General features: G+C 43.5%; 6 protein-coding genes and 1 pseudogene across 7 annotated transcripts, besides 1 other annotated feature; 4 read left to right on the top strand and 3 right to left on the bottom strand.

The window, feature by feature from the left end:
• LALA0_S22e00232g (LALA0S22e00232g1_1) lies at positions 1-978 on the top strand (the record flags this gene model as incomplete). Its single annotated transcript, XM_022775443.1, has 1 exon — positions 1-978. A coding segment is annotated over one exon (978 nt), but the record flags the coding sequence as incomplete, so codon positions are not given.
• A 1,711-nt stretch (positions 979-2,689) lies between these two features.
• Positions 2,690-4,369, top strand: HSU1 (LALA0S22e00210g1_1; the record flags this gene model as incomplete). The annotated part of the gene is made up of 1 exon (XM_022775332.1): positions 2,690-4,369. One exon carries the CDS (start codon positions 2,690-2,692, stop codon positions 4,367-4,369), a length of 1,680 nt encoding a protein of 559 aa, XP_022631273.1.
• A 1,015-nt stretch (positions 4,370-5,384) lies between these two features.
• Positions 5,385-7,073, top strand: LALA0_S22e00188g (LALA0S22e00188g1_1; the record flags this gene model as incomplete). The annotated part of the gene is made up of 1 exon (XM_022775221.1): positions 5,385-7,073. One exon carries the CDS (start codon positions 5,385-5,387, stop codon positions 7,071-7,073), a length of 1,689 nt encoding a protein of 562 aa, XP_022631272.1.
• Positions 7,074-7,494: 421 nt separating this feature from the next.
• On the bottom strand, positions 7,495-9,153 carry LALA0_S22e00166g (LALA0S22e00166g1_1; the record flags this gene model as incomplete). Its single annotated transcript, XM_022775110.1, has 1 exon — positions 7,495-9,153. The coding sequence occupies one exon, from the start codon at positions 9,151-9,153 to the stop codon at positions 7,495-7,497; it is 1,659 nt and encodes a 552-aa protein (XP_022631271.1).
• A 1,365-nt stretch (positions 9,154-10,518) lies between these two features.
• LALA0_S22e00144g (LALA0S22e00144g1_1) lies at positions 10,519-11,076 on the bottom strand (the record flags this gene model as incomplete). The annotated part of the gene is made up of 1 exon (XM_022774942.1): positions 10,519-11,076. One exon carries the CDS (start codon positions 11,074-11,076, stop codon positions 10,519-10,521), a length of 558 nt encoding a protein of 185 aa, XP_022631270.1.
• A 470-nt stretch (positions 11,077-11,546) lies between these two features.
• LALA0_S22e00122g (LALA0S22e00122g1_1) lies at positions 11,547-13,061 on the bottom strand (the record flags this gene model as incomplete). The annotated part of the gene is made up of 1 exon (XM_022773831.1): positions 11,547-13,061. The coding sequence occupies one exon, from the start codon at positions 13,059-13,061 to the stop codon at positions 11,547-11,549; it is 1,515 nt and encodes a 504-aa protein (XP_022631269.1).
• A 978-nt stretch (positions 13,062-14,039) lies between these two features.
• Positions 14,040-15,765, top strand: LALA0_S22e00100g (annotated as a pseudogene). Its single transcript is given in 3 exon segments — positions 14,040-15,320; positions 15,323-15,487; positions 15,490-15,765. Coding segments are annotated over 3 exon segments (1,722 nt in total).
• Positions 14,040-15,765: a mobile genetic element (relic copy of Rover hAT-like DNA transposon).

The raw sequence follows: 15,765 nt of genomic DNA, 5'->3' as shown, positions 1-15,765 counted from the left end.
GGCTCTACTGTGTACACCCCATGGACTGGATCATTCACCTCTACTTTCTCCACCGGCGAGACCACTGTGACTGGACCTGACGGCAAGCCAACCACTACGACTGTGTACTACGTTGAAACCCCTGTTGGCGGATACTATCGGAACACGTCGTCTAGTGGACAAGCTTTCAGTACACGGGTAGAGCCCTCGGTTATAACAAGTGGTGGATCATCTTTGACATATTCATCATCAGCGAAGGAAAGCAATGCTCATTCGGAATCTGCAGTAACGACAACACACACCGAAAGCACATTTGATTCTACTGCGACTGCTCCTACTACTCAACCATCACAAACTGGCTCTACGATTGTTGTCACTGAAGGGAACACGGTGACTGGTTTCACCACCGCTATTTCATCAGCCAATAGATTAAGCACGTCCTCTGATTACGCAAGTCCAAGTGCGTCAGCTGCTTCAAGTGTACCAGGTGCACCAGGCTCTGGGCCCGGCAATGGCATTCCAACCACTTTGAGTGGTTCAGGTACTCCAAGCTCCAGCTCTGGATCTGCCAACCCTACTGCTACAAGTGTACCAGGTGCGCCAGGCTCTAGCTCTGGACTTGTTGAGCCAACTGCTTCAAGTGTACCAGTTGCACCAGGCGCACTCGGCTCTAGCTCTGAAAACGCTAACCCAACTGCTTCAAGTGTACCCGGTTCGCCAGGCTCTGGGCCCGGTAATGGTAATCCAACCACTTTGAGTGGTTCGGGCGCTCCGGGATCAGGATCCGGTAATCCAACTGCTTCGGGTCTTTACACCACCAGTTCAGAAAGAAATAGCGGAGCTCTAGAGACCACAAACGCTGGAGTGAAAACTTCACCGGTCACAACTTCTAGTTCGCTAGCCCACTCGACTGCAGCTGCCACAGTTTCGACTTATGAAGGTGTTGCCAACAGGTTGGGCCTCGGAATGCTGCTGGCACTTCCTTTGGCCTTGATCTGAGAAAGGAGATACCCTAGATAGACATTCAGCAAAGTATACTTTGCGCTTCTCAGATCTTTATTTCTATATACTTATGATACATTAGATACATCAACACATTGTTCAATTAAACATTTGTACGACAGACATATCATCGAGCAGCCAAAGTTCTCGGAATGAACGTTACAGGCGAGCTTTAGCTGAATCAGAAAACAGTACTCATTTTATGTTGACTACTAGGCTCTTCCAAAGCGACAAAAAAGGTGAGTTATACTCGACGCAGGTGGGCAGTTTTGAAGAGAGGAAGAATTGAGTGCATGGCTCGCCAAAAATACAGTTTCGCGAAGCATTGACGTGAGCTCGCGGAACTCGAGGCCAAACGGCTCTTTGCACTAGGTTCTTTTACCTTGTTTTTTCGTTGGATGATTATAATTCAAAAATCGTTTCCAACTCCTGTAAGTAAAGCTGAAGAGAGACTGGTTTTGGCTGAGGGACTACGAGCGCGGCCGTGATATAATGACCAGAGACCAGAATTCCAAAAAAATCCTAGACATCACACTGTGATGCAACGTCTCACAAGAAGAGACCTTTTTCGGAACGAAAAATTACATCGATTTTAATTCACTTTGAAGGATGCAGAGTGCTGGGCAACCATCATATAACAAAAGCTTTTGAGAAGGGCCGAAGCGGGTATTTCGAGGCTTCGAAATTGTGAGATCATCTATTGCATGCGAAAAATTGGGTGACAGAGCTGTTTCTACACTTGAATTGTCCATTAATCTTCGAACATTGGCAATAGGTCTGGTGGCTGAAGAAACTTATTCTTAAAACCTGAAAATGGAAGCTTCCTATTTTTATTGCTCAGGCTTTATCAATGAATCAAGAATGAGCATGCCAGAGACTAGCCTTCTTGGGAAATTAAACGACTTCTGAGAAACGTCGTTGAAGTTCCATAATGGAGAATTATTGCCAGTTATGATGACTGGGTAGCTTTGGAAGAGCGAAATCCTAACGCGACTTTAGTGAGTACCTAAAGAATTTACACCTGACTTCCATCGTAATGCCTAGTTGTTCCACCACAAACTTTTTTCAACCAGCGATAATCTCTTCTAAAGTTTCTGAACCTGCTTAGCAGCTTATCCTTGCAATTGATGCGTCTTGACTTTGACGGAGCAGAGCAGAAAGCTGTATTTTGTCTTGTCAGAGTGAAGGCATCTATCGATGTCGCGCAACACGATATGCTAAGTCCGGACTTTATCGCCGGCAGGCAATCCTATGTTGTTGCCAATTTAATTAATGAGATGAGCTCGAGACGGTTAGTCACCCGAGGCGATAATAACTAAACTGCATAAGTGGCGATATTATTGTATCAAAGGATTCTGAAGACAGACAACCTTTCAATAGTGTGGCATCTACCCAACAGTGCAAAGACATGGCTATCGCGCGGATTTAACACATGAGGGATGCACCCTTTTCATATGGCTGATATACCATCTGCTTTCACGAAACTCAAAATAAACGAGTTTCTAAACGAGACTGCTGAAGATTTTAGTTCGGGCAACTATCGAGTCACAAAACCGCCCCGTTACAACTTCCTGCCTCTCTAAATTGAGCCACACTAACACTTTCAAAAATACATGCCTTATCCTGAGCTTGTATATATACTGCTCTTCGAGAAAAATGTAGCGAACTACAAAATGCTCAGTTAGCGAAGCTGACACCAAGAAACAACATGACACAAGTTCATTTTGGCCAACCTCTTCCTAGCAATTTGGACTATGCGGTGTCGTTCGGTATTCCTACATGGGAGTCTGCTGTGGGGTACGTGGAGAAAAACCCAGTTTTTGTCAATAAAATGGTGACTGGATACCCTAGATATTTTCCTCAACCTGCCATACAAGAACTTTGCGATCGTTTGAAAAAAAAATTCGACCGCGAAGCAGAAGGCTGTCGCCCTTTTCCTTCTTTGCAGTGCGCTTCAAGATGTCTGGAATATGTGAGGTCGGTACACGGCTCCCAGAGTAGAGCCTTCCTCGAGTCTGAAACTTTTAATTTGAGTGATACTTCGGACGATGGCACTCCACTGATCGCTGTAACGATAGCTGCTGTTTTCGCCTTAGACGAGGAATTCGAAACCGTGAAAGAATATTGGAAACTGACGGGCGAATGCGTATCGAGTCGTTTAGCGGTTCTTACTAATGAATGCCTAGAAGATGCGGATTCAGAATCAAAGCCAAGTCCAATTCTTTTCAAGAAGGCAGGTATTGCTGTGTTGAAGAAAAATGGAGAAGAGGCCACGAGTCAGGTGAAAATGAGAGTGGCAACTAACCACACTTCGCCTTTGGGAAAAAAAAGCTCTGAAGGTAAGATCCCGATTAATCCTTTTAGAGACGTGTTTCTAGTATCCAGTGGTATGTCTTCGATCTTCAATACCCGCAAATTGCTTACATTCCTGGAATGCAACAAAAGCCTTGGGCACCTACCGGTGAGTAAAACTTGCAAAACCTTTTGCGACACGGCAGCTGTCTTTGGCTTTCCTTTCAAAGATACCAAAGTTATCATGGAGAAATTTGGTAAATGCCAATTCTTTGGGTTTGGTGACTCCAGGGATATAGCCGAGTTAAAAAAATACTTGAGGAATGGAGAAAATCGTATCTTGGGCATTTTTTTAGAGGCCCCTTCCAATCCTATGCTAAACATACCGGACCTTCAAGAACTGAGAAACATTGCGGACGAAAATGGGTTCTGTGTTATTGTTGACGATACTATTGGGGGTCTGAACATGAATATTTTACCTTACGCTGATATTGTTTGCTCCTCTCTCACCAAACTCTTCAGTGGCTCCAGCAATGTCATGGGGGGTTCAATACTACTCAATCCACTGTCTCGGTGGTACAGTTTTGCTCGCACTTATTTTGAGAGTAGCGAGTTCGAAGAACTTCTTTGGCTTCAAGATGCGATTGTGCTTGAAGAAAACTCAAGGGATCTTGTTCAAAGGACAATGAAAACGAACGAGAACACAAGGAGGCTCGTTGATGAGGTGCTCCTACCGCAAGAGGGAAAACTCTTCAAAAAGATGTACTATCCATCCCAAAGCTCCAAGGAGACCTTGAGAAACTACGATGCCGTTCGTAGTCCAGAGGGTGGTTATGGAAGTATGCTTTCGTTAACCTTTTACAATGAGAAAGATGCCGAAACGTTTTACGATAATCTAGGAGTCTACAAAGGGCCTTCGAATGGCACAAACTTTACCTTGGCATGTCCCTATGTTCACCTGGCGCATCACTTCGAACTCGAAGCCTCGTCTAAATTCGGAGCTGATCCTAATTTTGTAAGAGTTAGCGTTGGACTAGAGGACTTTCAGTGTTTGAAAACAGCTTTTGCGGATGCTATTGCCGTGACAAGAGGATAAATGGTCAAAGTCATAAGCTTACAAAAATGTCGTGGGTACGTGGGTAATATTTGATACAGCTGTACTATATGAAGAATTGTGCAGACTACTTGTAACGGCCCAGAATGACAATCATACAGAAAAAAAACACAACACTCTTCATTCAATTTCGGACCTGAAGTAGAATTGAAAAACCATAAGGAAAGATCAGCGTTAAGTTATGATTATACAATCTTCAGCCTTGGCATGCCAGCAGGGGGGAAGCTCGAAGGCTTCGTGTTCACGTATATCTTGCCTCAATGGACTACTTTGTCAAATTTCATACAATTTGAGCTCAGAGCATATGTATTCGTGCCGACTCTATGCGAATTGCCGGGGCAATACTTATAAAGGTCGAGAGAGGGGCGCCGTTTTGTTGAAGTGTGCCTTGAGACTATGGTGTATGTAAACCGAGCTCAATCTTAGCTGCGAACCCTTTTTGTCCTTGAGTCCTGGCTCCAGCTTAAAGCGTAAATTTCTCGAAACGAAGCCATTTGCGTGAACAGTACTTTGAAATTACGTAGCAAGACTATACAGGTATGCCTTATTATTGTAAAAGCTTTTCTTGACTTACTCGAGGAAGCAGCTTGAAAGGGTATGGAAGTGTCAATGACGAAGGAAGTTCCTCGCCAAACTACCTTTGCAGGTTCGAAAGTGCATCAGTTTTTACTTCACAGTGTACAAGAGACGCTGATGCAATTCTATTATATCTTCCCACGACATTGGCGTTGAGAGACCCAGGAGCCGAAGATGGAACTTTTTCAAGCGCTTGGTCTGGAGAGAAGTAAACATCGATTTCAAATGTACATGTGACACGGTCTTCTTAATTCGAAATCCTGCAATGGAAATAAAACATTAATTTGACGTTCCCTTCAGTACTCCGGCCGAAGATCGCCGTCGGCCGAGGGCTCAAACCCTCATTTGTTGAGTTATAAAAGAGAGTAAAGAATCAAGGCTCTCATTTTAACCAACGATTCAAGAAGAATCATTAGAGAGCATGCTAAGCGAAGAGAGTACATCCACTATCAACAGAGAACAAATAAAGCAACTTTACAAAAATGGTATCTACTATCGCGAACTAATTACTGGAAAGTCTCCCGAGCTGATCGTCGAAAACCTGGATCTTACTCTTGATAAAAAAACCTTATTTATGGATCTGGACTTTTCAGTATCGCATGGTGACAAGGTGACTATAGTCGGAGAGAATGGGAGCGGAAAAACTACTTTTCTCAGTCTTTTAGCCGGGGTTGATGATTATCCTTATTCTGGGTCCATTGAAATTGAAGGTAGGATTGGTTTCCTTCCTCAACACTTTGAAGAAGTTGATGGGAACTTACAGGCAATTGAAGTGTTACTCAGGTCATTGTACGATGATGAGATTAATGAGTTTTTAAAATTACCCTTGAAGCCTTTCTCACAGGAGTGGCTCCAAGAGCTCAACTCTCTGGGCGGGCATGAGATATTCAAGCAATTTTCTCACATTGGGCTAGACAAAGAAGTATTGAATCGTGCTTTCAAGTCTCTAAGTGGTGGTGAGAAGACCAAAACTCTTCTCTGTGCACTAAGCATTCTGGACCCTGACTTCATCTTGCTGGATGAACCAACAAATCACCTGGACAACAAAGGAATTGCATGGTTAGAGTCTTTTCTGAAAAGGTTTGGGGGCGCTGTTGTAATGGTTTCCCACGACCGTGCTTTGATTAATGGAGTTTCAAATTTCATTTCGGAGTTATCCCCATATACCAAAAAGTTTACACATTTCAGAGGTGGCTACAAACACTACTTGGAAGAAGAAAACAAGAGACGACAAAGATCTATTGAAGATAGACGGTTTCAAGATAAGGAGCTCAAAAAACTGAAGTCCAAGGCTGTTCAAGCTCAATCGAAAGTTAAGTCACGAATTGTTAGATCTGGGTCAGATAGAGATAAACTGAGTTATAATAACAAAGAGCAAAGAGCTCAGAAGGGGATTATGGGTTTAGTTAATCAGATCACTGATAAAGTTGACCATCTGAATGACAATTTAGTTGAAGTCATCCCAGATAGATCTCAAGTTTCCTTCGATTTTGATGGTCTTTCTGCGTTAAGCTCTCTTTTGGGGATAACTGTAACTGACATATCGAAATCGTACGAAAAGAAGATTTTTTCCAACGTATCTTTTACGCTGACGAAAGGTGAAAGATTGATCATTCAGGGGCCGAACGGCTCTGGTAAAACAACTTTAAATCGGATTCTCATGGGCCATACTCAACCCGACAGTGGATTAGTTACTATTAGTGGGAATGCAGTTGTTGGTTTCTTGGATCAGGAACAGGAAAACCTTCCTTTAGACAAGTCTCCAGTAGAGTTGTTGGAAGAAGATCCTAAAATCAAGGCATCAAGGCAGACGGCAATTCGTAATTTACGTGACTTTGGCATCTATAAGTGGCACGATCTAAAAAGTCCTTTAAAACATTTGAGTGTCGGGTGCCGTCGTAAATCACAGCTTTGTCAAATTATCATGAGGAAATGCTCTATCCTTATTTTAGATGAACCTACGAACCATATTGACTTCCCGAGCTTAGAAGCTATTGAAGAAGCGTTGCTTAAATTTCCGGGGATTATCATTGCAACTACACATGATAGGTACTTCACGGAAAAGGTTGGCACAAGAGTCATAGACTTCTCAAACTACACTACAGAATGAACTTGACCAGTTAGTCAAAATTTACTTCCATTTTGTGGTCATATCGCTTATGTGTGGTACGGATAACAATGAAACAATGACTTGCTGTGACATACAGAGGATAGTTGATTTTGATCTTGAATCAACTTGGAGCGGGAAACACTCTCACCTGTGCAGGCGTAGGTATGGCTTAGTTAAAAATGGTGGAGCAAGATCCAAAATTCGGACAGGAGCAAAGAGGACGCGCAAGAGACGAGTCAAGGCGCAAATCATCACCATATATTGCGGGTCAAATTGTGATTGTAATTTCATGTTAAAACGACGTAGATTGTATAATATTTATTGGATGATACCAAGAGTATCAGGATGTCTAAAGCATTTGTCTTTTTTTGTTATTGTTGTTGTTATTGTTATTGTTGTTTGTAGCAGGCATGCGTGTGTTTCAAACTTTGCCTTTATGTTCAGTTGTTTCATTCTTCTCATCGGCCGTTGTCCTTGTGCGTCTATTAGAAGTAAGCAGGGAAAAGACGAAAGATAACGCGCTGCAACCTAAAGCGAAAAGGAAAACGTTACGGATAGATTTTGCTAATAGCTGTCCGAGTTCTGAGTCCCTACCATCGAAATGGTGGTTTCTGTAACTAATGACCTCCTCCGTGCTCCCGAATTTGGGAATTTCAGATGATCCTGCGGTAAAATTGTGGAGAGAAATCCCGAAGATAGTAGTGCTCACAATTCCTGCAAATGCAAATCCCAAGGTCTTTAGAAACGTGTTGTAGGCAGTTACTTCGATGAATTTGGTGTGATAATCAATATCGTTGGAGTTTATCTGCAGTTGACAACTGATCAAGCTTAATTGATACACCACCCCAAAAGACGCCCCGGCCAGCATACTGTAACCAATCGATGCACCTAGCCGGGTATTGCTGTCGATAAGCGTGAGAAGACCAGATCCTATGAAGCCCAAAGTAGTACCCACAATTATAAGCGGCTTCACAATACCGAATTTTTCGTTTATGAAAGCGCTCACGACAACCGAAATCAATGCTGGAACAGACATCTGCCATAGATGGATGCTGGCTAGTGTTGGTTTTTTATTGACCACAAGCTGGTAGTACTGCACTAAAAAGATAGATTGCAGCTCAAAGGCGAAACAGTTGAAAAACCCGGCTAATGAGCTGGTCAGAATGCCAGAGTTGGAGGCCATAGTCCAAGATATCAATGGGTTAGCCGATCTTTGACGAGCTTGTCTCCCTATCCAGGGAAGTAGGCAGAAATCGTATACCAAAAAGAATAACAGCAAAGTGATTCCCACAACGAACATTGTTATGATTGATCCAGAATCCCATGCAAACCTGTTTCCACCGAAGGTGAGAGCCAACATGATGAGGGCAAAGCCTGTGGATGAAAATATTAGACCCATAATGTCGAGCTTGAAGAACAACAGCACGAAAACATTAAACCAAAACTCTCTGTGAAGAATTCTTCTGTACTTGTAAGCCTTCGCTTGTCTCCAAATTTTGAGAATGGCAGGTCGCGGCGTATTGCCGGTTGGATTGAAACCCAAAGAGAGAATGACCAGTGCTACTCCCCCGACTGGAAGATTCACGTAGAAACACCATCTCCAAGAAACGTGCTCTGCAAAGGCGCCGCCTATAAAAGGTCCCACGCCTTCTGCAATCATGTACGCGATACCGAGAATCGTTATGACCCTGGCCCTGTGTTTCTCCGTTACCATCGATGTTCCTACCGCAAACACAAGAGATTCTATTCCGCTCCCGGCGAAACCTGCTATGACTCTTGCTCCTATGAGCATCCCCATCGAGTTGGCCACCGCCGCCAGTAGAGACCCCAGTTCGAATATTACTATCGAGATTACCAAGCTGCTCTTGAGGCCCAAGAGTGACGCCAGTCTCCCCCACAAAAGCATGAAAAGAGCATTGGGCAAATTGTAGCCAGTCATGATCCAACCTACATTGCTGTAGTCTTTAAATTTCTCGCCAATAGTGTCATACAGGGTGATGCAGATTACTATATCCAGAGCACCTAGGAACAATGCCAAACATAGCGAAGCTATGCAAAAGACCAGTACCGATCTTCTCATTGTATTTGGGCTTCTTTCGGAGTTTCACTCATTCGATGCCCAAGTCTTTTCGCCGAGATAAATTAAACGAACCGCCTCAATTTCCTTCATCCCAAAAGCCGTTCGCACATATAGTTTCCGGAAAACTTTGATTTTTGCGCATTGGCCAGGACACACCAACACATACTGCTGCCGAAATCCGTGCTTTGTCATTTTCACCAGAGGCTTAGTCTGGAGCATTTTTAGAACCTCTGAACCTGCATTCTACATCATGTCCGGCAGCGCCTCGTCGTCTTTTAACCTACGTCGAATGCAACACGAAATACGAAGAGCCCTGATTTGGATTTTTCTAAGTACTAACTATCGACTTCCATGGTTACGTTGCATGTGGTTAAGAAAACTGAAAAGTCGAATAAGACATACGAAAAAGAAGGTATGAGCCATCTTGTTTCTACACAATGACTCTATACGTCGACCACATCTCGTTGGGCCTTAGATAATCTTGGAGCCTTACTGATCATTCATACTGGTTCCGAAGAGAAGTCCAACACCGACGACTTCAATAGCCCTGATGCGTCGTTATGAACGGATATGCAAGAAGTTTAAAATACCAAGGGAAAAAAAGGAAGGCACAGGTTATCTATCAGTTGCAAATGGGTTTTTTGGGCATCTCGCGGTGATATCGGACAATTTTGTGCGTCACGATGGAACTAGACGGTGTAGTGAACGGTTCTAGTTGACCCCCTCGAAATGGTCCTGCTTGACTAACACGCAATAGGCAATAATAAGACGCATGTATTACATGCGAAGAATGAGAACTTGCCTGGGTGATGATGGTAATTGCACAATCTATGAGAAGGAATAAAATTCACAAATGGTTAGGAAACCGGCTCGCTTCAGTTACTGTTGTGGGTTTGTTGCTTCAAACGTCCACCTCATCTTTCATAGAATATTTATCCTGGTTGAAAAATACGTTATACAAGTTAGAAATTGGATGTCAAAACATATATTATGCAAAGGCTTCTTCAGGGCCTCTTCTAGAAGAATTCTGGTATATAAATCTAGACCACCAATGAGGCCACGGACTGCAACACTGGAGGTAAACATTGCACAAAATAGATGGGTTACTCACACAAGGGCTGGCGATTTATTCATTCAGTTGCATTCGATGATAGTAGTTGCACAATTGTATTTACACAAAGCGCCATAGAGGCCACTGGTCGCAACACATTCAGATTGATCACACAAGCGCTACCAATTCATTCACTCACTATATTCAAAGTTATTACCCAGAATTCCAGCTTTGAATTCTGGACCCAAAGTACTGGTATTTCCCCAAGGTTTCCTTTTGTTTTCCTTTTCAATGGTTGCCGCAAAACAATGCTTCTAATTTTCCCTACTATACCGCTTGTTGATAGCAGAAAGAGTCTTTCTGTGAATAAGGTGGGTATATTTGCCCAAATTGTCTAAAACCGTCACGATCTGTAAAATAAGCCCTAGCTTTGTTATAAAGCCAGACTCTCCTAGGTCTTGATGACGAATAACTGCCTCACATACGGCATCTGCGAATTCTACGTTGCCATGCGTTTTCTTGAGGACAAGTTCTCTTGCTTTAACACCTCCGTAGTATTCAAAAGACATCTTGGTTACATTCATGTTCTTTTCCGTAGTGCCAATGTCATGAAGCAAACACGCCGAAAATAAAACATCGGAATCGATTGCCCATTCGGTGGACTGATCCTTCAAAATGGCCTCACCGTATTGATAGGCTCTGAGTGAATGGTTCAACACAGGAAGTGGTAATTCCTCAGTCGCATAATTCAAAATACTCTTTGCCAATGTACTATTTGGCAACTCTGCGACTGCTAGGGGTGTGGGTGCTTTGAAGTTTGCAGTGGCTTTTTCAACACTTTTTGTAACATGATCGAACCCGTACCTACACATTTTTCGTTAGTGTGGGTGTTCGTTCCTAGAGTCAGCTGAAAGTACAACAAGTCCCTCCTTTAACTGCCATAACACAGCATTTAAGTATACGCAGAAGTTAACGATCAAGCTCCCCAGACGCTATTTGCTAAATTTTTCTCCTCCCTTAACTTTCTACTATGCTACTATCTTTCGTTCATTGCTTGATCGTTAACCTAAAAATGTTTGGCACGCTTTTTCAAAGTCTTTTCTCCCCCATTGAAGGAGACAAGACAACGCCCCACCCCCACTTCTCATAGCCTATCAATAAGTGGCTGCGCATATTTTTTGTAGCTCGAAACACTGTATGTGCCGTATGTGTGAGCGATACCAACGGTTGTGAAAGTTCCTAGATTTTTGTTAGTTCTGTAACTCAATCTTCTCATCACACTTGACCATGATCGCTGGGTTCTAACTCTTGACGCAAGAGACAGGACAGGGATCTGACAGAATTAGCCTTCAGCAGATTGGGTCTCGTTTTCCCGATACTGGCTGCACCACTTGCGGCCGAAGCGCACTTGTACAATAATTAGTACAAGCGCTGCGCACAGTATGGCAGAAAGCATCGTAAACCCCCAGCCTATTCCAATGCTATCTAAAATAGGCATAGCTGCCGCTGAACCACCGGCACCTAATAGGCAGCGCGCTAAGTTGACGGCTGCCGAAGCCGAGGCGCTTCCGTTAGGGAACAAGTCAACCATATAGGTAGAAACTGTACTTTGAATGGCCATAGCTGCCCACCCTGTGAAAAAAGTGCAGATAGTGGGCACGGCTATGTGGATATGTTTATCCAACGTCCAACCAAATAGAAGTACAGAGCAGATCTGTAATGTGCTCCATATCCACATAAGCCGAAGTCGCACCTGATCCAATGGCATTTCGTCCTCTTTCCCCTCGTATTTGGCACTCATGGCTGTATAATCCTTATCCAATAGTTTCCCGGTCGTCAACGATCCCAACATCGAACCCACACCGTTTGCTATAAATGCAAGTCCCACCTGTGTTTCATCCAGCCTGTAAGTTGACTCTAATAAAGTTGAAAGAACGGTGATGGTCATCTGCCAAACGGTGTAGTATAGGGCCAGAAATGCGATCACAAGCCTAGCACGTTTATCGAAGAGGGCTTTCAAAGAGGCCCAAATATCGATAGACTTCTTCGGTGGTAATCGTGATTCTGTTTGTATACTTTCAGAAGGGTTCCGCTTCAGGTAGCGGCGCTGGTATATCTCTAACGGAAACTTCCAGACACCGTGGACAGAAAATGAGCCGTTCCCAGCAATGGATCTTAAAGTCTCAGGCAGCGTTAAAGCAAGAAAAGTCACAAAGATACCACTGTATATAGCCAAGAACCAGAAGACTGATCTCCATCCTAAGGATTCGGCAAGCACACCTCCGATGATTGGCCCGACGGCCACGGGAACCAGTAATCCAGCTTGAAAGATTCCCATATATCCTCCTCTTTCAGATCTCGTGGTAATGTCGCCTATGACACCTGCGCCGAGTGCTATGCTGCTAGCACTCCCAGCACTCTGTAGACACCTCACACCCACTAAGGTGCCGTAATTTCGAGTATTTGCAAGAGTGACGCATGCAGCAAAGAATATCAGAAAAGTACATATGAAAGTGATTCGTCGTCCTTTCACATCAGCTAAAGCCCCCCAAAAGGTCGGAGCGAGGCCTTGGAATATCATGTAAGATGTTATGGTGAGATTTACGAGCTCTACAGAGACAGATAGGTCGGTTGCGATCTTTGGTAATGAAGGGTAGTAGATGTTGGATGCAAATCCAGAGAAGGAGGCGGCCACTGAGACGATTATGATGAGACACATTTTTTCGTTATTGGAGTAGATACTGAATAGTTGTTCGTCATTGGCTTCAGCTGCTAATTCTTTCCTGGAGTCGTTCCTACTTTCATTGCCAATCTCAAATTCTTTTACGATAGGAGCGGGTGGGTTATTGTCGCTCATTACAGTCCTCCATATCTCGATTTCTGCAACAAATCGGAACTAGGCAGGACGTATATATATTATATATATATGTATGACCGAAAATCAATATTAGTTCTCCGAAGATTAGTATCGGAACTCCGAAAGTAGGTCTCCACCGACGAAGTCACATTGTTAATAATTCCTCGAGTGAGGGAGCGCTATATAGACAAGTTCGTCGGTACGACAGTCGCCGCTTGTCATTTAGAGAGAGAAGGACTCACATTGAAAAAACTATTGTCGTATTTGATTATGGCTGAAGATTTCGTGCCTGCCGAGTCGGTTCCATAGTTCCGTAAGGACACCTGAGAAAGCCAGAAGGCGTAAATCTGGGCGGAAAATCCAGCAGCTATGCGCACATCCAGTCACCGCGAACAGTATTATGCCATGATTATTCAAAGCCTAAAGCCAAAGATCCGCTCTGTCGTCTTAAAAAAAATTTGATGTCCAAGTGTCAAAGAATTATTGAATCAATTCAAAGGAATGATTAGGTGCATATTGTATTAGAAATGTGTATAATGGATTTATTGCTTACTGTTTTTTGGAAAGCACTCAAAAAAACCTAATCACATCTTTTCCTGTGGCTATGATTGCCATAAGCATTACAATTACGACAACCAGATAAGTTGCTCCCTGGTCTAACGCTCTCGCACCACCACCCACAGGGACTACGTGACCGGTTGTCAAGCCTAAGAGGATCTAAGGTGGTTGCAACCCAGGGCGTGCTAAGAAGCGTACTGAAAGTGAGAGTTGCGGAGCTGCTTGAGCTGAAATTTCCGTCTGCGTCTCCATTTGAAGAAAAATACACGCTCGTTTCTTCGTCAATTTCATCTAATGCTAGCATATGCGCTTCTGCTGCTTGTAACCAAGCGGTAATGTTGACAACAACAAATTATCCAAAACTGTGTTATTAGCAGCATTAATGCTGTTCACACAAATCGTAAAGTGGACGAGATCAATGGGGTGGGTGAAACAAGCGATGATGAGTCGAACACAAGCGGCTTTTCTACTCATGCATTGAATAACGCACCCGAAAATGAAGGGGTTACCTCTCCACCAAAAGAAAGTTCACAGGTCCAACAAAGGACGACGGATGATAGATCGAGTTTTACCGGTGTTCAAACCATTGACAAATGCTTACCTGAGCTGGTAGATGCAAGAATTACCCAATCTGTGCAAATTCCGCGTGCGACTAGTGCAGATGGGCCTATAGCTTCTCAAGTGATGAATAATCGTCCTTTGCAGAGGGCATCAGTTGGTACGATTCAGCAGATTGTCACTGTACTCTCGGAGAGCTGGACTTATGCTACTAATTCATAGAACCACATTTCTGCTGAACCTAATTACTATCATCACCTCACCAGCTCTTGCGAGTCAGAAGGCGAGCACGGAAGGGCCAATGCTAAAAAAGCATTGCCTTTGAATGAACACATGAATTCTGAACAGGCTTTCAAAGAAAAGTTTGGTTTTGATTTCACAAAGTTTTCCATGAATCCTTTCAGTAAGTCGTACCTGAATCTGGGTTCAAGTGAAGGAAGAATGGAAGAGAATATGGGAAGAAAGTTTGATTCGTGGCTTTCTTCCTCTTTATACGGAAGTTGGGCTACGAAAGTAAAGGACGAAAGCCCTCATGTCGTATGTAAATTTGGTTAGTGTGGGCAAGACTTTACTCTACAGGGCAATCCCACGTCATCTAATGTCGTTAGACATCTCAAGCGTAAGCACAACCATGACTTTACATTATTCAGCAAAGCCTTGAGTGGAAATGAAGAAACGGTACATTCTTTCTCCACAGTTCGTTCAACTTCTCCCAGATCCATTCCTTTGACCAAAAGGTTTGTCAAATTTTGGGCTCTCAACGATTTAGCTCCGTGCGTACATTGAAGGCTTCATACCGTTTAGCCGGGTCGAGGGCCTTTGATGAGACGCTATCTGCAGAGTCTCAATAGAGCTCATCGACCAATCATTTCATCGCGCAAGGAACTTGCCAGAATTTTGAGAGACTATGAAAACGAGTTCAGCAAGCAACTGAAGCACACTTCACGAAACTCCTTCAATTTCAACATCTTGATAGACATGTGGACGTCTGCAGGCCAAAAGAGCTATTTGGCCGTCATGATAACACTCGGCCCTAACTTGAAAACGAAGTCACGCTTGGATAGGAATGCCGTGGTTGCTTGAAGAAATCAAAAGACACACGTACTTGATTTCATAGACATGAGTGATCGCGACACACAGGCGATAATCTTGAGATTGCTTTGCTAGCATGCCTCAGCAAACGTTCTATCAGTCACAAAATCAGCAGCATTACCTTGGACAATGGGTCGGATAATGTTGCCATGCTGGAAAATCTCATTAATGCTCTTGAATTGGGATTGGATCCAGAAGCAGATGTATGAATCATGTTTGGAATCGAGTGTTTATTGATTCGTTCCGATCTTTTGAAAAGCACCACGCTGGCCTGCTTTCGAGATTCGACAAGCTCTCATACTATACCAGCAGCAATGTCTTCACTAGAGAAAAACTTAAAGCTTATCTTCCTTGTTCTATCTCAAATTATAACACAACAAGATGCCTATCACGCTTCCGTCGGCTTGAGACCTTTCTGAGTGTATCCAAACAAAAGGCGAAGAGGTTTTACTGGAAACACCGGCTTGATGCAGAATATCAACTGAGACAATTTGAT

The sequence above is a fragment of the Lachancea lanzarotensis genome, scaffold LALA0S22 (assembly GCF_000938715.1).
Source record: "Lachancea lanzarotensis genome assembly LALA0, scaffold LALA0S22, whole genome shotgun sequence".
NCBI classification, from domain to species: domain Eukaryota; kingdom Fungi; phylum Ascomycota; class Saccharomycetes; order Saccharomycetales; family Saccharomycetaceae; genus Lachancea; species Lachancea lanzarotensis.
The sequence above is the reverse complement of the archived record's forward strand: the minus strand, read 5'-3'. Positions and strand labels throughout refer to the sequence as shown.